This window comes from Oncorhynchus mykiss, chromosome 8, assembly GCF_057628025.1.
Source record: "Oncorhynchus mykiss isolate SJ-2025 chromosome 8, ASM5762802v1, whole genome shotgun sequence".
Classification (NCBI taxonomy): domain Eukaryota; kingdom Metazoa; phylum Chordata; class Actinopteri; order Salmoniformes; family Salmonidae; genus Oncorhynchus; species Oncorhynchus mykiss.
This window is the reverse complement of record NC_143029.1, coordinates 47,407,689-47,430,943: the sequence shown is the minus strand read 5'-3', so window position 1 is coordinate 47,430,943 and position 23,255 is coordinate 47,407,689. Positions and strand designations below refer to the sequence as shown.

The 23,255-nt window shown below is 44.3% G+C and overlaps 1 protein-coding gene across 2 annotated transcripts in view; it reads right to left on the bottom strand.

Moving 5' to 3' along the window:
• slc39a6 (solute carrier family 39 member 6) overlaps positions 1 to 23,255 on the bottom strand; it is a 164,886-nt gene that overhangs the window by 9,897 nt on the left and 131,734 nt on the right. The window contains exons 1-7 of one of the 2 annotated variants that reach the window (XM_021612640.3): positions 18,966 to 19,151; positions 11,068 to 11,275; positions 7,838 to 8,474; positions 7,344 to 7,500; positions 5,635 to 5,742; positions 5,174 to 5,343; positions 4,656 to 4,844 (exon numbers count right to left, since the gene is read on the bottom strand). In XM_021612640.3, coding sequence (XP_021468315.3) covers positions 4,656 to 4,844; positions 5,174 to 5,343; positions 5,635 to 5,742; positions 7,344 to 7,500; positions 7,838 to 8,474; positions 11,068 to 11,275; positions 18,966 to 19,125 — 1,629 coding nt within the window. In that variant the 5' untranslated portion in view covers positions 19,126 to 19,151. Of the gene's footprint in view, positions 1 to 4,655; positions 4,845 to 5,173; positions 5,344 to 5,634; positions 5,743 to 7,343; positions 7,501 to 7,837; positions 8,475 to 11,067; positions 11,276 to 18,965; positions 19,152 to 23,255 lie in introns of those variants that run through there. The other variant, XM_090181750.1, reaches the window with a different exon arrangement.

Below are 23,255 nucleotides of genomic sequence, written 5' to 3'. Positions count from 1 at the left end.
CCTATAGAAAAAGTGTGGGCGAGCAAGGAGGCCTACAAACCTGACTCAGTTACACCAGCTCGGTCAGGAGGAATGGGCCAAAATTCAACCAACTTATTGTGGAATGCTACCCGAAACGTTTGACCCAAATTTAACCATTTAAAGGCAATGCTACCAAATACTAACTGAGTATGTACACTTATGACCCATTGGGAATGTGACAAAATAAATAAAAGCTGAAATAAATCACTACTATTATTCTGACATTTCACATTCTTAAAATAAAGTGGTGAACCTAACTGACCTAAGACAGGGAATTTTTACTTTGATTAAATGTCAGGAATTGTGTAAAACTGAGTGCATGTATGTAAACTTCAACTGTATAGTTAAACACACACACTGAGTGTACTAAATATTAAGAACACCCGCTCGTTCCATGACACTGACCAGGTGAAAGCTATGATTCCTTATTGATGTCATTTGTTAAATCCATTTCAAATCAGTGTAGATGAAGGGGAGGAGACAGGTTAAAGAATAATTTAAGCCTCGAGACATGGATTGTGTATGTGCCATTCAGAGGGTGAATGGGCAAGACAAATTGAAGTGCCCTTGAGCGGGGTATGATAGTATGTGCCAGGCACACCGGTTTGTGTCAAGAACTGCAAAGGTGCTGGGTTTGTCACACAACAGTTTCCAGTGTGTATCAAGAAAGGTCCACCAACCAAAAGGACATCCAGCCAACTGTGGGAAGCATTGGAGTCAACATGGGCCAGAATCCCTGTGGAACACTTCCGACACCTTGTAGAGTCTATTGCCGGATGAATTGAAGTTGTCCTGAGTGCTAAAGCAGGGGTGCAACTCAATATTAGGAAGGTGTACCTAATGCTTTGTACACACACATTCAGAAAGTATTCAGACACCTAGACTTTTTTCACATTATTTTTTAACGTTACAACCTTATTCTAAAATGGATTACATAAAAAGCAAAAACCAAGCCATGAGGTCAAAGGAATTGCCCATAGATCTCGGTGATAGGATTGTGTCGAAGCACAGATCTGGGGATGTGTACCAAAAGATTTCTGCAGCATTGAAGGTCCCCAAGAACACAGCCTCCATCATTCTTAAAATGGAAGAAGTTTGGAACCACCATGACTCTTCCTGAAGCTGACCGCACATGCAAACTGAGCAGTCGGGGGGAGAAAGGCCTTGGTCAGTGACCAAAAATCCGATGGTCACTGACAGAGCTCCAGAGTTTCTTCTTTGGAGATGGGGGAACCTTCCAGATGGACAACCATCTCTGCAGCACTCCACCAATCAGGCCGTTATGGTAGAGTGGCCAGACTGAAGCCACACCTCAGTAAAAAGGCGCATGACAGCCCGCTTGGAGTTTGGCAAAAGGCACATAAAGGACTCTCAGACCATGAGAAACAAGACTCTGGTCTGGGAAAAAAACAAGATTGAACTTGGCCTGAATGCCAAGCGTCACTTCTAAAGGAAACCTGGCACCATCCCTACAATGAAGCATGGTGGTCATGCTGTGGGGATGATTTTCAGCGGCAGGGACTGGGAGACTAGTCAGGATCGAGGGAAAGATGAACAGAGCAAAAGTACAGAGTGATCCTTGATGAAAACTTGCTCCAGAGCGCTCAGGACCTCAGACTGGGGTGAAGGTTCACCTTCAACAGAACAACGACCCTAAGCACACCACCAATACAACGCAAGAGTGGCTTCGGGACAAGTCTCTGAATGTCCTTGAGTGGCCAAGCCAGAGCCCGGACTTGAACCTGAACGAACATCTCTGGAGAGACCTGAAAACAGATGTGCAGTGACTCACCCCATTCAACCTGACAGAGCTTAAGAGAATCTGCATAGAAGAATAGGAGAAAATCCCCAAATAAAATGTGTGCCAAGCTTGTAGTGACATACCCAAGAAGACTCTAGGCTGTAATCGCTGCCAAAAGTGCTTCAACAAAGTACTGAGTAAAGGGGTCTGAATATTTATGTAAATGTGAGTTGTTTTATTTATACATTTGCAACAATTAAATTGTTGTTGTTTTTTAAACTGTTTTTGCTTTTTAATTATGGGTTATTGTGTGTAGAATGAGGGAAAAAAATATATATATTCCATTATTGAATAAGGCTGTAACGTAACAAGATTTTGGAAAAAGTCGAGGGGTCTGAATACTTTCCAAATGCAAAAATATTGAAAATATTAAAAACATCCGTGCCATTGTGTTTTACTGCACATTTTAAATGGCCTTTTATTGTCCACAGCACAAGGTGCACCTGTGTAATGATGCTCACTTAGTGAGCATATATCCTTTGTCAGAATCATAGATGTGATTAATTAGAAGGATCATTACACAGGTCAAAGTCTCTGTTCATCAAGTATGTCTCTCTCAGTCAGTCGGTGTGTCAGTGTCAGTCAGTCAGTCGGTGTGTCAGTGTCAGTCAGTCAGTCAGTGTGTCAGTGTCAGTCAGTCAGTGTGTCAGTGTCAGTCAGTCAGTCAGTGTGTCAGTGTCAGTCAGTCAGTCAGTGTGTCAGTGTCAGTCAGTCAGTGTGTCAGTGTCAGTCAGTCAGTCAGTGTGTCAGTGTCAGTCAGTCAGTCAGTGTGTCAGTGTCAGTCAGTCAGTCAGTGTGTCAGTGTCAGTCAGTCAGTCAGTGTGTCAGTGTCAGTCAGTCAGTCAGTCAGTGTGTCAGAGTCAGTCAGTCAGTCAGTCAGTGTCTGTCAGTCTGTCAGTCTGTCAGTGTCTGTCAGTCAGTCAGTCAGTCAGTCAGTCAGTCAGTCAGGTGTCTCCCTCAGTCAGTCAGTCAGTCAGTCAGTCAGTCAGGTGTCTCCCTCAGTCAGTCAGTCAGTCAGGTGTCTCCCTCAGTCAGTCAGTCAGTCAGTGTCTCCCTCAGTCAGTCAGTCAGTCAGTCAGTGTCTCCCTCAGTCAGTCAGTCAGTCAGTGTCTCCCTCAGTCCGTCAGTCAGTCCGTCCGTCAGTCAGTGTCTCCCTCAGTCCGTCAGTCAGTCCGTCCGTCAGTCAGTGTCTCCCTCAGTCCGTCAGTCAGTCCGTCCGTCAGTCAGTGTCTCCCTCAGTCCGTCAGTCAGTGTCTCCCTCAGTCCGTCAGTCAGTGTCTCCCTCAGTCCGTCAGTCAGTCAGGTGTCTCCCTCAGTCAGTCAGTCAGTCAGGTGTCTCCCTCAGTCAGTCAGTCAGTCAGTGTCTCCCTCAGTCAGTCAGTCAGTCAGTCAGTGTCTCCCTCAGTCAGTCAGTCAGTCAGTGTCTCCCTCAGTCCGTCAGTCAGTCCGTCCGTCAGTCAGTGTCTCCCTCAGTCCGTCAGTCAGTCCGTCCGTCAGTCAGTGTCTCCCTCAGTCCGTCAGTCAGTCCGTCCGTCAGTCAGTGTCTCCCTCAGTCCGTCAGTCAGTGTCTCCCTCAGTCCGTCAGTCAGTCCGTCCGTCAGTCAGTGTCTCCCTCAGTCCGTCAGTCAGTCCGTCCGTCAGTCAGTGTCTCCCTCAGTCCGTCAGTCAGTCCGTCCGTCAGTCAGTGTCTCCCTCAGTCCGTCAGTCAGTGTCTCCCTCAGTCCGTCAGTCAGTGTCTCCCTCAGTCCGTCAGTCAGTGTCTCCCTCAGTCCGTCAGTCAGTCAGTCAGTCAGTCAGGTGTCTCCCTCAGTCAGTCAGTCAGTCAGGTGTCTCCCTCAGTCAGTCAGTCAGTGTCTCCCTCAGTCAGTCAGTCAGTCAGTCAGTGTCTCCCTCAGTCAGTCAGTCAGTCAGTGTCTCCCTCAGTCCGTCAGTCAGTCCGTCCGTCAGTCAGTGTCTCCCTCAGTCCGTCAGTCAGTCCGTCCGTCAGTCAGTGTCTCCCTCAGTCCGTCAGTCAGTGTCTCCCTCAGTCCGTCAGTCAGTGTCTCCCTCAGTCCGTCAGTCAGTGTCTCCCTCAGTCCGTCAGTCAGTGTCTCCCTCAGTCCGTCAGTCAGTGTCTCCCTCAGTCCGTCAGTCAGTGTCTCCCTCAGTCCGTCAGTCAGTGTCTCCCTCAGTCCGTCAGTCAGTGTCTCCCTCAGTCCGTCAGTCAGTGTCTCCCTCAGTCCGTCAGTCAGTGTCTCCCTCAGTCCGTCAGTCAGTGTCTCCCTCAGTCCGTCAGTCAGTGTCTCCCTCAGTCCGTCAGTCAGTGTCTCCCTCAGTCCGTCAGTCAGTGTCTCCCTCAGTCCGTCAGTCAGTGTCTCCCTCAGTCCGTCAGTCAGTGTCTCCCTCAGTCCGTCAGTCAGTGTCTCCCTCAGTCCGTCAGTCAGTGTCTCCCTCAGTCCGTCAGTCAGTGTCTCCCTCAGTCCGTCAGTCAGTGTCTCCCTCAGTCCGTCAGTCAGTGTCTCCCTCAGTCCGTCAGTCAGTGTCTCCCTCAGTCCGTCAGTCAGTGTCTCCCTCAGTCCGTCAGTCAGTGTCTCCCTCAGTCCGTCAGTCAGTGTCTCCCTCAGTCCGTCAGTCAGTGTCTCCCTCAGTCCGTCAGTCAGTGTCTCCCTCAGTCCGTCAGTCAGTGTCTCCCTCAGTCCGTCAGTCAGTGTCTCCCTCAGTCAGTCAGTGTCTCCCTCAGTCAGTCAGTGTCTCCCTCAAATAAATTCACACCTATGTTTCCAAACTGAATGATCAAAAATGAATAAAACTACATTCGACACAATAGAAGCCAATCCTCGAAGAAACCCCCGACCTTCTGTTTGTCCTTGTACATTTTGCCCAGTGTGAGGAAGTGCTCGATGAGGAACATGAAGTAGACTCCGCCCAGGGCCGTCAACCCCTTCCACACCCCGTCCAGGTTATGGTCCTCTTCCTCCTCCCCGTGGAGACCGTGCCCTGATGTCTTGTTCACAGAGTGCGGATGGTGGTGGCCCCCCTGAGACTGGTGGGGTAGAGGAGGATATGGGAATTTATGAGGGAGTGTGACTGAAGTATAGGAAGAAATAGGTGCATTTGTTTTAGCTCACCAGAGCACCGGGCGGGCAGTTTTTGTACAGACCATTCAAATTGGTCCTAAAGTGAAGGCAAGCTAAAACTAATGTAACCAATCATTGTGACTTTTTTCTGATTTATGGCAATCTTGACTTAAGTCCAGCTCACTATGATTAACTGGCCAGTCACTGACCAAGCGTCATGTTTAGCTTTTAGAAACAACCCCCATGTTCTGCCCTAATATGTAGTGCTCCAAAGCAGTCATCTAGTGTGACTCACGTGGGGTATGAGGTGCAGGAAGGCGTCTCCACTCAGCGTGCCCACAGCCAGCGCCACCAGGAAGCTGAGCAGGAACTTGAAGAAGACCCGGTTCATCAACGGGATGAGCACCACGCCAGCCAAGGACAGCAGGCTGATGATGGTGATGGAGACAAAGCCGCCGGCCCACGCTAGAACACACATACACACGTTCAAATACATGCACAGATCCAGTTTTTGATTAAAAAGGTTCATTGATGCAAGTGAAACGGTGACATTTTAGCACACTGCTAATTGCTCAAGCAAAATGTCCCCCAAAAGTATAATAGACAAACTGGTGTAATGGAATGAAATTAGCACAGTGAAAGACATTTAATGACAACTAATAGATTAATCTTATCTACCACAGAATTGGAGAGGCAGAATACGAAGGAGGACACAATACTGAAAATTTACCCGGCGCAAAATACGGTAGTTCTTACCTGCTTGAATTGAGCCTACTTTCTTGTTGTTTTCATTCACTTGATGGTCCTCGTGTGTGTGATCATGGTTGTGATGACCATGGTGATGGGGATTATTATGCTTGTGAACTGGAAGGCATAAAAAAAATAAACATGTGATTAATGCATATAAGGCATTGCTAAAAATGAATATGCTTAATAGTTTTTAATCATTTTTCTTTACATTATGCTGTAGTGAGTGACATATTCTTCAAAATGTCATTATTGTCCAGGCACAATCTGACTTCATTAACCAGTTCAGAAGAAGCACTTTGGCTGGATATAAAAGTAACAGATTGTGCCTTTAAGGCAAGCCAAGAGGAACCATACTCTTCAGACCAGAAAATGGAGCATGTGCAGATTACAGTATGCACTACTATCCTAATATCAATCTTGCAGTTAATATTTATCTAAATGTACCAACACACGTGAAACTCAAGGTCAAAATCAAGAGACCTCGGCCACTTGATTGGTACTTGAGTGTCCAACTGACTTGCCATGAAATTCAATCAAAGCAGCTATAATTACATTACATTTCATTGTTGTCTGCAAGCTGAATAAACCGAGGATAGTGTAAAAAAGAAAAAGGGGGAAAAAAGAAGAGATTCCTGCACACTGCTCGCTCACAGTTACCCTTTTGTTCTGACAAAGATTGGTTGACTCAAACATTGGCACTTCAAACAATTATTGCATTATGCGAGCACAGGTATCATATTATATATTCCAAAGCACCTACCAGAGACTCCCACTAGATTAGCAAGTGGATCTCATGTTTTTATTACTTTCTGGCTAGACAGTATAAGTTAACTACACTATCTGTAAGAGGAGATACAGGCTCTGTCGATATGGTTTTGAAATCCATCCTCTGCCCTTCAACAAGCACTGATTGGAAAAGACCTGACAGGTGAAATCAATACAGTACATAGTAAGGCTGGCTTTGACCTGGACCTGGTTTCCCAATAGCGATGGAACTTAGGCTTACAAGTGTTTTAACGATGCATATTTACTACAACAGCTGAAGATGTAACATGCGTTTCCCAAAACATCACACAGAGAGAGCGGTCACTAAGGGAGTCGTTTGTCGATACTGACGGGATCAGCTTTCTCCATTCAAATATTTCCTTCAAAATATAATTATTTCACAATACTGACGACGGATCAGCTCCAGAGATATCACCAACTACGGCTGCAAATATTGAGGGGTGGCTTATTCTAATGCTTAGCCAATAAAAATGCACAAAAAAAAAAAAATCATTGCGCACGTTAGGCTACACATCATGAAATATATTGAAAGAAATGACAGACAGTAGCATACATGTAGCAAAATAGAACTCTATTGAAAACACCTATAGCCTACTGTTTAGATGTTAATGCAGTCATCTCGGTTTCCATTTGAAGCATCTTTTTATACATCACTTCTCTGTATCAAATTGCAAAGACATTGTCAACTTCATATTTGTAGTCAACTTTTGTTCTGAAGTGGTCGGTGGTCAGAGACAGATCAACTATGTATTCTGTTTAGCGGAGCTCTTGTGTATTAAGTAATGTTTTAACCATGACATTAGCCTTAAGATGCTTTTGGGAAACCGGGTCCCTGGTCAGTTGTTTCAGATCAGCGCAATGAAATGAAGAGAAGAAGTGGGGAGAGGTCCGATCTTTTTCGATCAATTGCGAAAGAGCCATAATCATACCTTTGTTGACATGCTGGGGTGTTTGGTTGCCGTGCAGTATGCAGGACTTGGCATCGATCTGGTTGAGAAGGGCAGGACAGAGGTAGCTGAAGTCACTGAGAGACAGGGGCCCTTTGGCCATTCCATGGGACGACAGGATACTGGAGGCATTCAAACACTAAAATATACAACGACGATACAAATTATGCATGTGACCAAATACACAAACTAAATATGAAGCAAGCACATACAGTACATATATAGCTTGATGATTTGTTTTGACAAAGATATGAGAGAGAGAACCCAATTAAAAAAAAGTTCTGAATATGGGACAATGAATTAACGAAGACAGAATTGAGTTCAAGCACATCAGACACCTAAATATGGGAGAAACATTTGTCATATACAATGACAAATGTCGAAGTGGTACGTGCAATCGGAATTATGAGTATGAGAATGTTTGTGTGGTTTTAATATCAAACACCCCGAATGTCACATTGCTGCCCAAATCATACCTCTGCTTTCTCCTGTATGTGATCTTGGCTCTGGTTGTGGAGGCTGTCCTGACCATGGCTGTGGTCATCATGACTGTGTTCTTCATGACTGTGTTCATGATCATGGTTGTGATCATCATGGTCATTATCGTGGTCATATAAGTGCTGGTTATCCGAGCCCTCCTGCCTGACCATGGGTGGCTGCGTTTGGTTCTCAGCCCCCAGAGAGTTGCTGACCAGTATGACAGTGGTCAGACTAGCAGTGGGGGCTTCCCGCCTACTGCGCACTGCCTCAGTGGTGGTGCTAATCTCCTGCGCTGCAGTGGTTTTCTTCACATAGAGGTTATGGTGGGCATCTGAATTCTCCACTTTCTTCCCCAGGACAGGGTCATCTACTTTAGGCACCTTGGGGGTCTCGGGAACCTTTTTGGGCTCAATGGGGGGGCGGTGGGAGTGCTTTTGACGGTGTGTGCCATTGTGGCCGTCCTCGTGTTGGTGGTTACGTTGGTGGTTGTGGTGTCCATGCCGATGCCCCTCCGCTCCGTCGTCCACGGGTTGTTCATGGTGTTGCACCATGACCTTTCGTATTCGGTCGAGTCCCACGTTTTCCAACAGCCGCTTCAGGCCTGCCAGCGAAATGGTGCCATTCTCCCCGTACCTGTACAATTTCAAATAATGTATATTTAGGCATTATGCAGCTGATTCTCATCACCTTTGTACACAGTTCACACATTCAGAACGTGAATAAAACAAAATAGCTATATTATACCCTATTAAACACACTCAAGGTGTGCATATAGACCAGAAAAAGGTTTTGAGCAAATTTTATTTTTATTTTTTAACAACTGCAACCTTCAAGGAGTTGACCTTTAAACAGGTCAACATTCACAAGGCCGCAGGGCCAGACAGACTACCAGGACGCATACTCAGAATGCACTGACCAGCTTGGCAAGTGTCTTCACTGATTTTTTCAACCCCTCCCTGACCCAGTCTGTAATACCTACATGTTTCAAGCAGATCACCACAGTTCCTGTTCCCAAGAACTGAACCACAGGTCTTCTCAGATCCACCCGTACCCAAATATCTGAAACGCGAGCCGGATCCAGAATTCTAAGTAATGTCACAGTTCTGGGTCAGATCTGATTATAACAGGTTTTGGTGTGTGTAATTTCAACTGAGTGGTCCGGAAGGACCAGTACAGATCCAAACGTGACTGCTGCAGTAGAGAGAGAAATTGCACAATGTATGCTGCTGCTCTGGCTTTCCACAAGAGTAAAGTGTGCGCGTGTACCTTGTTGTCGTTGCTGGAAAATCATAAGTCAAAGCGGCAACAGGCTACAGTCATAGAGCCTCCGTGTGTGGCAAAAGTTAGGCCTAATCAATGGAAGATGGAATTAAAATGACATAATTAAAAGGAGAAGGATAGGCTACAAGGACCAAGAGCCAACAGGTAGACTGCTTGCTACTTACAATTCTGAATGGAGTGGTTGTTATTTGTAACTGTAGGATAAGAAAGTGCATGCACTGAAGCCTGAATTAGCCTAGCTAGCTAACGTTTATTAAACTAGGAGAAGCTAGTTTAATACAGTCAAGACAGGTACTACGTAATCATATTTTATGATAAATAACAGTAGACTAATAGCTGCCATGGCTATAGAGCAAGTCGGCTTGGTTGAAGTCTCACTTCTCGCCCTCCCTGCGTCACGGTACAGCCCCTCTCCCTCCTCTCATTCTGTATCAGCTACGGTTAATGAAGTAGCTTAAATATACTGTATATTTTCTGCTGCTTCCCTCACTTGGATTGGACCGGGTCTGGATCCGACCAGGTCTATACAGAACGGGTATAGTTGTCCTCGGGCACATTCGGAACCAGTCTTAATTAATTAATTAATTAAATATATATATATATATATATATAATAAATAAATAAAAAAATTGTGCATACCGGGTTTGGGTGGGAAAGCCCCAGGTCCATTTTGGAAGACCTCTAGACTGAACACCTCCCTTTGCAACTGGATCCTGGACTTCCTGACGGGCGACGTCCAGGCAGTGAAGGTAGGCAACAACACATCTGCCACGCTGACCCCTCAACATGGTTGGTGGGTTGGGTGCTTAGTCCCCTCCTGTACTCCCTGTTCACCCACAACTGCGTCGGCAGGCACGACTCCAACACCGTCATTAGGTTTGCTGATGACACGACGGTGGTAGGCCTGGACACCGAAAACGATGAGACTGCCTATAGCGAGGTCGTCAGAGACCTGTCAGTGTAGTACCAGGACGACAACCTCTACGTCAACAAGACAAAGGAGCTGATTGTGGACTACAGGAAACGGAGGGCCGAGCATGAGGGGTCAAGAGCACCAATTTCCTCTGTATCCACATCACTAAGGATCTATCATAGTCCACACACACACACACAGTTGTGAAGAGGGCACGACAATGTCTCTTCCCCTTCAGGACACTGACAAGTTTTAGCATAGGCCCTCAAATCCTCAAAATAATTCTACAGCTGCACCATTGACAGCATCTTGACTGGCTGCATCACCTCTTGGTATGGCAACCGCTTCGCATCCAATGCCAAGGCGCTACAGAAGGTAGTGTGTACAGCCCAGTACATCACTGGGGTTGGGCTCTCTGCCATCCAGGACCTCTATACCAGGCAGTGTCAGAGGAAGGCTCTAAAAATGTACTCCAGCCACCCAAGTCATAGACTGTTCTCTCTGCTACCGCATGGCATGCGGTACCGATGCACCAAGTCTGAAACCAACAGGATCCTTAACAGCTTCCACCCCCAAGCCATTAAGACGGCTAAATAGTAAGTTAAATAGTTATCCAAATAGCTACCTGGACTATCAGCATTGACCAGTTTTGCACTAACTTTGACTCATCACATACACTACTGTTTATAATCTCTTGTTGCCTAGTCACTTAATTACTAGTTATATGTACATATCTACCTCAAGTACTTCGTACCACTGCACAGTGATTCTGCATGTACCCTGTGTATATAGTCAAGTAATCGTTAGTGAGTGTATTTATTAGTTTTCCATTTTCTCTCTGCATTGTTGGGAAGGGCCAGTAAGTAAGCATTTCACTGTTCGTAAACAACCACTGTAGACTAAACATGTTTCAAATAAAAATTGTATTTGAGGTCATGACTTACCTGGACTACCTATTGAGATGTGCCTTAAGTTAAGTCAGGTGTTAAAAAAGGTGAAAAAGGAGACTGGAGCTCCACTTGAAGGATTTACCTGTCGAAGAGAGCTTCCAGGTGCTGCCGCTGGGTCTGTTCTGCCATCTGGGTGTCGATAGTGGACAGAAACTCACTGCCACTTTTACCAGTCTCCCCAGTGACACGAGTGCACTCTGGACCAGTGTCCCCAGTAGAGCAGGGCCAACACATAGCAAGACCCAGCACTGCCAGGGCAGCTGCTGCCCACCTCCTCGTTGCCATTCCCTCTACATGGAAAAGTGAATCAAATGGAACATGGTCATAGGTCAGTTGATTGCTCAAATAATCTTGCAAATGCAAGCCGTTTCGGTAGCTATGACCGATACCATGGTCGGCACGACAGTGTGCACCAAATTATGCAGGCTCAAATAAACTCAGCAAAAAAAAGAAACGTCCTCTCACTGTCAACTGTGTTTATTTTCAGCAAACTTAACATGTGTAAATATTTGTATGAACATAAGATTCAACAACAAGTTCCACAGATTAGTAACTAACAGAAATTGAATCATGTGTCCCTGAACAGGGGGGGGGGTCAAAATCAAAAGTAACAGTCAGTATCTGGTGTGGCCACCAGCTGCAATAAGTACTGCAGTGCATCTCCTCCTCATGGATTGCACCAGATTTGCTGTGAGATGTTACCCCACTCTTCCACCAAAGCCACTGCAAGTTCCCGGACAATTCTGGGGGGGAATGGCCCAAGCCCTCACCCTCCGATCCAACAGGTCCCGGACATGCTCAATGGGATTGAGTTCCGGGCACGTCGCTGGCCATGGCAGAACACTTGACATTCCTGTCTTGCAGGAAATCACGAACAGAACGAGCAGTATGGCTGGTGGCATTGTCATGCTGGAGGGTCATGTCAGGATGAGCCTGCAGGAAGGGTACCACGAGGGAGGAGGATGTCTTCCCTGTAACGCACAGCGTTGAGATTGCCTGCAATGACAACAAGCTCAGTCCAATGATGCTGTGACACACTGCCCAGACCATGACAGACCCTCCACCTCCCAAAAAAAAAAAATATGAAAAAAATAGATATAATTAAAAAATAATAAAAACATTTTTTTTTAAAATAATAATAATAAAAATTAATTTAAAAATAAATAAATATTGATCCTGCTCCAGAGTACAGGCCCCGGTGTAACGCTCATTCCTTCGACGATAAATGTGAATCTCACCACACCCTGGTGAGACAAAACCGCGACTTGTTAGTGAAGAGCACTTTTTGCCAGTCCTGTCTGGTCCAGCGAGTTGTGCCCATAGGCGACGTTGTTGCCGGTGATGTCTGCTAAGGTCCTGCCTTACAACAGGCCTACAAGCCCTCAGTCCAGCGTCTCCCAGCCTATTGCTGACAGTCTGAGCACTGATGGAGGGATTGTGCGTTCCTGGTGTAACTCGGGCAGTTCTTGTTGCCATCCTGTACCTGTCCCGCAAAGTGTGATGTTCAGATGTACCGATGTGTTACAGTGGTCTGCCACTGAGAGGACGATCAATTTTCCATCCTGTTTCCCTGTAGTGCTGTCTTAAGCGTCTCACAGTATGGACATTGCAATGTATTGCCCTGGCCACATCTGCAGTCCTCATGCCTCCTTGCAGCATGCCTAAGGCACGTTCACACAGATGAGCAGGGACCCTGGGCATCTTTCTTTTGGTGTTTTTCAGAGTCAGTAGAAAGGCCTCTTTAGTGTCCTAAGTTTTCATACATGTGACCTTAATTGCCTACCGTCTGTAAGCTGTTAGTGTCTTAACGACCATTCCACAGGTGCATGTTCATTAATTGTTTATAGTTTTGTTCAGTGTAGTTAACACCGCTAAAGGTTTCATTAAGGGACCGGGGAGAAAACACAACTCCAATACACTGGAAAGATTGGTCCTGTGCTAAATGTTATCAGTTTGACCAGTTTTAAGTAAACGAAAAGCTGAGAAAATTATTAAACACGTTTCTGAGAAAACTTCAGTACTTGCATAAGTGTCAAGAGACCACACATTACAAGCACATTCGCATTTTCTCAAGAGATGCTGAAATAAATATTTCTCCACTCCTGTCCCGAGACAAAATTATCATTAGTTGTATAATTTTACTGCAAGAAATGCATCATTCTGCAGCAGTTAATATTGTGCTACATGTGAGATGTTCTAGGCCTACAGTCAGTGTCCAGATATCACTTACTATTCCATTTGACCCATATGAGGAATATTCAGTGTATTTGTGGCTACAGGGATACTCGTGAGCGGGATATCAAAGATGGATGTAAAACAGCTTATCCCGAATAAGACCATAAGCGGGATATGAGCTACTATTCGGAATGCAGTGCGCATTTACGTGGTCATTGTGTTTTTTGGAACTTTTACCATTTAAGACCATAACACTGAAACCATTTCAACTGCTGCTGCCTAATGGTTTGCTTGTTCACTGGGATTGGTTTTACTAATCCAGACCTCTATTGAAGGGAATAAACCAGAGGCCATTTCCAGAACAAAGATTACAGTGCCTTCAGAAATTATTCTGAAAGTATTCAGACCCCACATTACAGCCTTATTCTAAAATGGATTAAATACAACAATAAAAACACACACAATAGCCTATAATGACAAACTGAAAACAGGTTTAGTAATGTTGGCAAGTGTAAAATGTAAACTTTATTTTTTATACATACCCTTTCCTATGACACTTGAAATTGAGCTCAGGTGCATCCTGTTTCCATTGATCATCCTTGAGACGTTTCTACAACTTAAATTGGACCTGTGGTATATTAAATTAATTGGTCTATATCAGTGGTTCCCATAGTTTGTTATAGTCCCGTACCCCTTCAAACATTCAACCTCCAGCTGCGTACCCCATCTAGCACCAGGGTCAGCACACTCTCAAAATGTTGTTTTGCCATCATTGTAAGCCTGCCACACAAACATGAGAACGAGTGTGAGTTTGTCACAACCCGGCTCGTGGGAAGTGACAGAGCTCTTATAGGACCAGGGCACAAAAAAATAATTTATGTTGCTGCTCTTTATTTAGCCATCTTACATATGAAACCTTATTTGTTAATTGAAAATTGGGAATAACTCACCACAGGTTAATGAGAAGGGTGTGCTTGAAAAGATGCACACAACTCTGCAATGTTGGGTTGTATTGGAGAGTCTCAGTCTTAATAAATAATTTCACACAGTTTGTGCCTGTATTTAGTTCAAGCTAGTGAGGGCAGAGAATCCACTCTTACATAGGTACATGGTTACAAAGTGCACCAGTGTCTTAACAGCGTGATTTACCAAGGCAGGATACTCTGAGCGCTGCCCAATCCAGAAATCTGGCAGTGGCTTCTGATTAAATTCAATTTTCACAGAACCGCTTGTTGCAATTTCAATGAGGCTCTCTTGTTCAGATATAGGTAAGTGTACTGGAGGCAGAGCATGAAAGGGATAATGAATCCAGTTGTGTCATACTTTTCAGGAAAGTACCTGCGTAATTGCGCACCCAACTCACTCAGGTGCATCGCTATATCACATTGGACATTGTCCGTAAGCTCGAGTTTATTTGCACACAAAAACAAAATCATATAATGATGGAAAGACCTGTGTGTTGTTGTTAATGCAGACAGAGAAGAGCTCCAACTTCTTAATATAGCCTCAATTTTGTCCCGCACGTTAAATATAGTTGCAGTGAGTCCCTGTAATCCTATATTCAGCTCATTCAGGCGAAGAAAAAAAAACATCACCCAGACAGGCCATTCATGTGAGAAACTCATCATCATGCAAGCTGTCAAACAAGTGAAAATTAGAGTCAGTAAAGAAAACTTTAAGCTCGTCTCTCAATTCAAAACAACGTGTCAATACTTTGCCCCTTGATAACCAGCCCACTTCTGTATGTTGTAAAAGCCTTACATGGTCACTGCCCATATCATTGCATAGTGCAGAAAATACACAAGAGTTCAAGGGCCTTGCTTTAACAAAGTTAACCATTTTCACTGGTGTCCAAAACGTATTTTTTTGTAATGACTTGGTGCTGCCTATCATGGCCAGGGCACTCTTGAAAAAATAGATTTTAACCTCAAGGAGCCCTTCCTGGTTAAATAAAAAATACATTTTAAAAATGACCGTATGCACAAGACAACGCAGGAGTGGCTTCAGGACAAGTCTGAATGTCCTTGAGTAGCCCAACCAGAGCCTGGACTTGAACCCAATCTAACATCTCTGGAGAGACCTGAAAATATCTGTGCTGCAAACCTTCTCATCAAACCTGATGATTGAGAGGATCTGCAGAGAAGAGTGGGAGAAACTCCCCAAATACAGGTGTGCCAAGCTTGTAGCGACATACCTAAGAATACTCAAGGCTGTAATCTCTGCCAAAGGTGCTTCAACAAAGTACTGAGTAAAGGGTCTGAATACTTGTGTAAATGTGATATCAGTTTTAGTTTTTTTTGCAAACCAGTTTTTACTTTGTCATTATGGGGTTGTGTGTGTAGATTGAGGAGTCAAGTTTTACTTAATCCATGTTAGAATAAGGCTGTAACGTAACAAAATGCAGAAAAAGTTCTGAGTACTTTCCGAATACACTGTACATATGTAATTACAGTATTGTAATAATTCATTGTTACACTGTAATAACATGTAACTGGTGTTAAATATAGTCTGTAATTACAGGGGTGTAACAACAATTGCTTGGTACCATGCTAGTTACAAATGTTAAAGTTTCCGATAGCATCCTAAAGCAATATTTTTTCAGCCTGCACCAACCACGTGATAAGTGTTATCCAATTGAAAACCGACCACCTCATTGACACAACTCTGCAATAAAGATCTGGAGTCTGATGCCTGGGCCCAAATTGCTTTAAAATGGTTAAATATTTAATGCTGCATTTGACAATGGGTCAACTACTTTAACCATCAATTAAACAGACACATGAATAAACAGTTAAAATTGTGAGACTAGCTTATAATTTGGCAAGCACGAAGGACTATTAAGCTTGGTTGAATAAGGGTTTCTAAATAGTCATAAGACAAACTCCATCATGTAACCTTACAAGGGTTTCACGGTTGATGAACATTCTCACTTTTGGATGGGATGCATTGGTGCAATTATTTACTTATAACAGGAAATAAGGCATTATGTCAAGATCTGCCCAACACTCAAAATAACTAAGGTCATGCAGCAGTGCACAAATAACTGGGTTGAGAAGGTCAGTGTGTGCAAATCCAGGCATGAAAGATTGCCTTGACTAGCTAGCTAGGTACCTTAAAGATGGCAAATATTCTATGGTCCCTACTCGCTAGCTAACGTTAGCTGGGCTCGATGGTCTCATCTTCCATTAACCTTTTTCTCAGGGTATCCGTACATCAAGGGTATTACATGAATCTGTAATGTAACAAAACATGGAAAAGGTCAAGGGGTCTAAATACTTTCCAAATGCACTGTAAGTCTAAGAGGTCAAACTGAATTACTCTCATAGAGGACCGACTTGACTTGTGAGGATGACCACACAATTTAGTTTCATCATGAGCAAAAGCTATTGGTTTTCTACCCAAAGTTGCAAAGACAATTGTTATAAATAAACACCAGCAAAATAGATAAAAGGGTGTGACAGGAACAGCTGCAAAACCTGGTACATTTACACTCATTTATGGGGAAAAGATAAGTGTGAAACAAGGGGGAAAAAAAACGTCACAAAATTTACTGAGAATACATTACATAGAACGAATAAACAATACATCAAGCTTTATACTACGTGTCAAACAGAGAACTGATACTGTTTACTGGCCGTTGGAGTGGGCAAGATTTGGTTGGGGAGGTCCCCACCTCGCAGGCAAAACATTTTTGTTCCCCCCTTCTTGACGGCAGAGATAACATTGTACATTTTAAAATTAATTTCCTGCAATTCTACACATTTGACCAAGATTTATACCATGTTAATACGATCTGAGTGAGTGTGACTAATAAAGTTGTTGTTTTTTATTTTTTAAACGGGATCCCCTGAAGGTCACGGCGCTGAGCACATGACCTGCGTGGCCTGTTGGTATTTGGCCATGCTTATTAAAAGTTTAGATAGATGGGCAAAACTAACTTACCAAACTAAAAATTGGTAGCGGACATGATTAATTGAGATGACTGACACGAGAGGAAAGACTGCTGATGCACAATCAAATTTCAAAATGACACCTTGTGCATTCTACTATTCTAACTGAACAGTAAATTGAGACTCTGAAGGACACTAAGCGACCGCTTATGTCTGGCTCCGGCCCTGCGGTTGTGGCCAGTCTGTGGGTGGCTTTTGGCAATTTCTCATGTCTTACTCATTGTTAGGAAGACCTTTTGTCCAAATAGGATGTTAGGTACTATATTTATTGAACTTTATAAATAAATAAAAAATGCCAATTTGATGCAATCAATTAGATATAATTTGTTCTGTGAGAAATGTATTTCAACTAAACAATGTTGCAGGAATGCTAACCCTATCAGTTTCTAACTACAGAAACGATTTCAGAATAATCTGAGATGGTGGATGGTGAATCAGGTGTGCTAGTTCAGATTTAGCTAGCTACAACAAGCCATTAACAAAGATTATTATTTCATCTGTGCTATTAGCCAATTAGCTAGCTGGCTAACTAGCATGAAGTGATGTATTGCAATTTCAAAACAGGAAAGCAAGGCAACAGTAAACATGTTTTCCCCCAGAAATGATGCAACCGCTCTTTATACTTATACTGGTCAATTTAAGATAGGACTCCGGTACACAGGCAAAAGGCGGGGGCGCTCCAGTAAACTAGGTGGGGGTAATGAACATAATGTTGGACACAAACTAACAAAAACAACTATATAAAAAGGGGTGGGGGTGGCAATGGTGTCCTTCGCCCCTGCCTGTCGGGCACCGCTTTATTGCGGGTCTGTTAATGACTGCGAGGACAGGTGTTCGGCAGGCTGGAGCGAAAGAAACGGTGTGCTAGCTAGTTAGGATTCCGGTACACAGCAGGTGGGATAGGTAGTTAGGACACTGGTAGACAGTGTCCTTTTCCCCTGCCTGTCGGGCACCGCTTTCCAGCAGTTTTGTTAAAGTCGAGGGCAAGTGTAAGCAAAGGACACTGTGCTGGGACTCCGTTAAACAGCAGGTGGGAGAGACACCGGTAGTTAATGTCCTTCTTCCGCGCCTGGCATGCTGGACAGGGGGGTGTTCCTGCAGATGCAGGAATGAAAACAAGCAAGAACGCCACGAATTGCAGGCCACAATCACACACTATTGTATCTTTATGGCAATATGGTCAATATTGCTATCCGGGATCCCTGCTACGTCCCTACACATTCCAAGTTGACATTTAAAATCGTTTCGGTAGGGGTTTAGGGTAGGGACGTCACAAAGAAATCGGATTGCACCAACCAGGACAAAACGCATCATTTACCGTGTTTGGTCAAAATGGGGCCGGTATATCTGAGAATAACTAATTAGGTAAATAGGAACGTCGACAGCTCCACACTCCTAGTTCGTGTAAGCATAACCACGACAAATCACTTATAACAAAAGGCCAACATGCAAGTACCCAGACTCATAGCTAGAGATTTCTTTCTCCTTTATCAACAGATGCGGCATTTCGAAGGAAGAACATATGGTGGTTGCTTGCGGGCCTTGCCAGGGCCTAGTCAGGGTGTAAATGATAGGCAATCATGCGCAAATGAAAAACGATACAATTGTGTTTTGTAACGACCACAGGAATCTCGGATACGAAATACACCGAGTTTACTATCAAAAGAGAGCGCCATGAGCTGAATTTATGCACTCTGCACTAGCAACATCTACGGTGCCGTGTGCAGAGAAAACGTCAAGCAGCATAGACCGGAAACTAAACAAACCCATTGAACAAAAACTCAAGGCGGGCGACATACTCCGCCGCTTGATACATGTTACAATCTAGCTAAACATAGCACAAGGAATCTCCTACCTGGAAACCGTAGTGCTTGTAGGATACACGTTTCTTCCAAACCTTCCTTCGAATGAAGTGTGTGTGGTACAGAATAGTGCTGACTATAGTATTTATCTCGGCAGGAGAGACGTCTGGTGACCAAAATGTGCAATAGGGTGCATACCAGTATTAGGTGCATTACCGCCACCTACCGGTATGGAGTGTGGTGAGACTGATGTTGTTCTAGATTCTGCGCTCTAGTCTACATGACTGGAAGAAGGAAGTTATTGATAAATGGATTACAGTGTGTTCTGGGCGGATTTTGAGCAAATTAGAGAAGGTTGAAGCTTATTCCCAGGGACGTAATCATTCTTCTGAGCGTTTGCCTTTGATGTCAAATCAAATTTGATTGGTTACATACACATGGTTCGCAGATGTTAATGCGAGTGTAGCAAAATGCTTGTTCATAAGTTTGACAGTGAAGGAGGATGTGATCTGTTTCTGCTCCTGGACAGTTAGGACATGAACCTGTGTGCAACTGCAGCCCTCAATTTGGGGCGTTCCTGCATGTGGGCATCTGCCTCCCACCCAAGCATCCCATTGGTTCCTTCATGAACACCCCCACTCGAGCATCCCATTGGTTCCTGCCCCCTCCACACCTACTGGAGTCCTCTTTGCTAGCTAGCGGTAGACGGTATCCTTCGATCCCGCCTGTCCTCACCGTCATTAACAAAACACACAGGAAAGCAGTGCCCGACAGGCGGGGATGAAGGAATTTGTCTATCGGTCGCCCCCGCGTGCTAGCTAGCTTGCTAGTTAGTGTCGCCACCCCACATCCCGCCTGCTGTATACCGGAGAAAACCAAGCCCGACGGGCAAGGGCGAAGGACACTGTCTACTGGTCGTCCCCACCTCCCGCTAGCACAACAGGAGGGAGGCTGGGGAAACACCATGTGCTAGCTTGCTAGCTAGCACACAGTGCCGCCTCCTGTGTACCGGAGAAAGACGTGCCCGACAGGCGGGAGCGAAGGACACTGTCTGTTCTCGCCTTCCTCTAGCACAGCAGGCAGGTGGCTGGGGCGACACCGAGTACTAGCTAGCTTGATAGTTAGCGACACAGAGTGCTTGGTAGATAGCACACAGTGTCGCTCCGGGCTGCTGGGTACCGGAGTCCTCCTTAGGACGAGCTGGTTAAACTAGCACCAAGTGTCCTTCGCTTCCGCCTGCCCTCGCCATCGTTAACAGAACTGCAGGAAAACAATGCCTGACAGGCAGTGGCGAAGGACAGTGTCTACCGGTGTACAGCTAGCTAGCTACCGTTGTCACCCATGCCCGTATTGTGTGGGGTTAGGACGAGCTGGTTAAACTAGCACCAAGTGTCCTTCGCTTCCGCCTGCCCTCGCCATCGTTAACAGAACTGCAGGAAAACAATGCCTGACAGGCAGTGGCGAAGGACAGTGTCTACCGGTGTACAGCTAGCTAGCTACCGTTGTCACCCATGCCCGTATTGTGTGGGGTTTATCGGCGGATGGCATCCAACGTTATTATGCACTACTGTACTGGAGGGCCCCCACCTCATGCCTGTCCTAACTTAAAAATGGACAAGAGTTTCCTGCCAATGCAGGGATGTCCATATGCAGGAATGCCCCGAATTGCAGGCCGCAACTGCACCCTTCTCGAAATGTATGATGTATGTCACACAGCAAGAGTTGAATGGGAAAGAACGAATTTGGTTCAGTCAGTTCAGTCAGTCATCCTAATGAGCCATCCTCAGCTAGCTAGTTTATGCTTGTGGCTAGAAACTTCAAAGAGAATTTGAAATTTGTCTGCCAAAGATGGGACTTGAGACTGGGAGAGTGTTCAGAATCATTCAGATTTTATCGGAGTAATTGTTGTTAAAAAATATATATTTTACTTTTATCCCGAAAATCACAACAAGAAATGTACTTTAGCTGTCACCCTGGCTTGATATTGCTACTTCCCTCCTTACTGCAGGACAGCAATGTTCACACTTTAGTCGGCAATCAGGAATGAAGGACACACTGTGCCCTGTGTTCTTGTGTCTCCCCATTGAGCAGTAGACTGTATCACGGTGACATCCAGATGCTTACTACCAATATTACAAGCTATTTCTCATTTATGCTGGTATCCTACTCAAAATATAATCAAGTGGGACAGAACCAATGATTTATCTATACACTAGATGAATCTTTGGGGGTGTTAAAGTCACTGTGCCTCCATCTTGGCACTCCTCCACCAATGCAAAAAATATTTTGGAAGCTATAGAAATGAATTTATTAAGGTCTGCATTCGTTTTTGCCACATTTATTATATTACAGACACCTTAATGCATAGTTTTAAATTATATTGCGAACTGAACATAAAAATGTTAATATATTAAAACATTTTACTTCAAGTATAATTTTATAGATTACTATTTTGTTACTATCCCCACTACAACAACAAAAATAGTTAAAAACATACATTGTTTTCCTTGAAACATTCCATTCATTTCTATGGCAGACGGCTCCTACTGGGGATTGCCCCCTTTGGGGAGTGCACCTACTGGGGGGTGCCAATACTTGGGAGTGCCCCTACTGAGGACTGCTCCTACTGGGGACTGCTCCTACTGGGGAGTGCTCCTACTGGGGAGTGCTCCTACTGGGGAGTGCCACTACTGGGGACTGCCCCTACTGGGGAGTGCCAATAGGACAGACTTGTGGCTTCACAGCCTAGTAATGGCCAATACATGCAATCCAGGGTTTGTACATCACTGGATGGAACACATTGGCCATGTTAGCTACCACCAGCAATGTGATACAGCTGCCCGGTGAAGGAAAACAGTGGGAAGCACTTTGCTACAACCTCGTTACGTTAGCTAATTGGCATGTCACAGTGACATCCAGATGGTGACTAATACTACAAGTTATTTCTCCTTCGCCCATCTGAACAAAAATATAAACGCAACATGCAACAATTTCAAAGATTGTTGCATGAGACAATCCCGCACGTGAAGAAGCCGAATGTGGAGGTCCTGGGCTGGCATGGTTACACGTGGTCTGCGGTTGTGAGGCCGGTTGGACATACTGCCAAATTTTGTAAAACAATGTTGGAGGCAGCTTATTGTAGAGAAATTAACATTCAATTCTCTGGCAACAGCTCTGGTGGACAATCCTGCAGTCAGAATGCCAATTGCACGCTCCCTCAAGACTTGAGACATCTGTGGCATTGTATTGTGTGACAAAACTACACATTTTAAAGTGGCCTTTTATTGTCATGCACCTATGTAATGATCATGCTGTTTAATCAGCTTATTGATATGCCATACCTGTCAGGCGGATGGATTATCTTGGTAAAGGAGAAATGCTCACTAACAGGGATGGAAACACATTAGAGCACAACATAGAGAGAAATAATATTTTTGGTACTTTTTATTTCAGCTCATGAAACAAGTGACCAACACTTTACATGTTGCGTTGATATTTTTGTTCAGTGTAAATAAACATCACTTTTACAAGTTTTAACTAGCGCAGTGCTGTTGTTGCAAGCTTGCCAGCATAAACTAGCTAGCTGGGAAAGGCACATTAGGACATGTCCACAGCCTCTCCCATTTATCTCTCGACTTACTTGAGCTTTGGTCAGCAGAGTAGACATGTGAGGAAGAAGAAGAGATTTTAGCAATAATTCTATGGGTTGACAACATCACAAAATTGGACTTCAATTTGAAAAGGGGAACGAATTATTAAGATGTTACCTTGTCTATAAAGCTGGCCATAGTCTTACTACTTATTGCATATTTTTGGTCTGTGTTACTTTACCTCCCCGAATGAGTATTTCTGGTTAGGAATGATTTAATGCATTTGACTTTGACATCCAATCTTTTCCATTTAGTTTTCCATTTTATCAGACTTTTTAGTTTAGTTTATCAATTTGACAATTTAATAAAAACAAGCAAACACAAAACTTGAAAAAGCCATACATGCACATGAGTAAAATCATTGAGGATAACACACAATAAAGTCTGGAACTTATTTCCATTGTGGTTCTCTTGAGACAAGATGGCTAGACAAGATCAAACACAGTATGGCAGTGAAATAATAAAACAAAAACAGACAAGAAGAACATCTACCTTATCATTCCAGTTACATCATAGGGGTTATTCATATGGGCACAGAAGACATCAAAAATATTTGAACTTTATTTTTGACCCATTGACCCCTTGGGCTGAATCTCAACTGCATCCTCATCGAGTCCTCTCTCCTCCCCTCCTTCTCAAAACCCATTGGACGATAAAAGCCAGAGGTCCCGCCCCTCTGACCTTCTCCTCCAA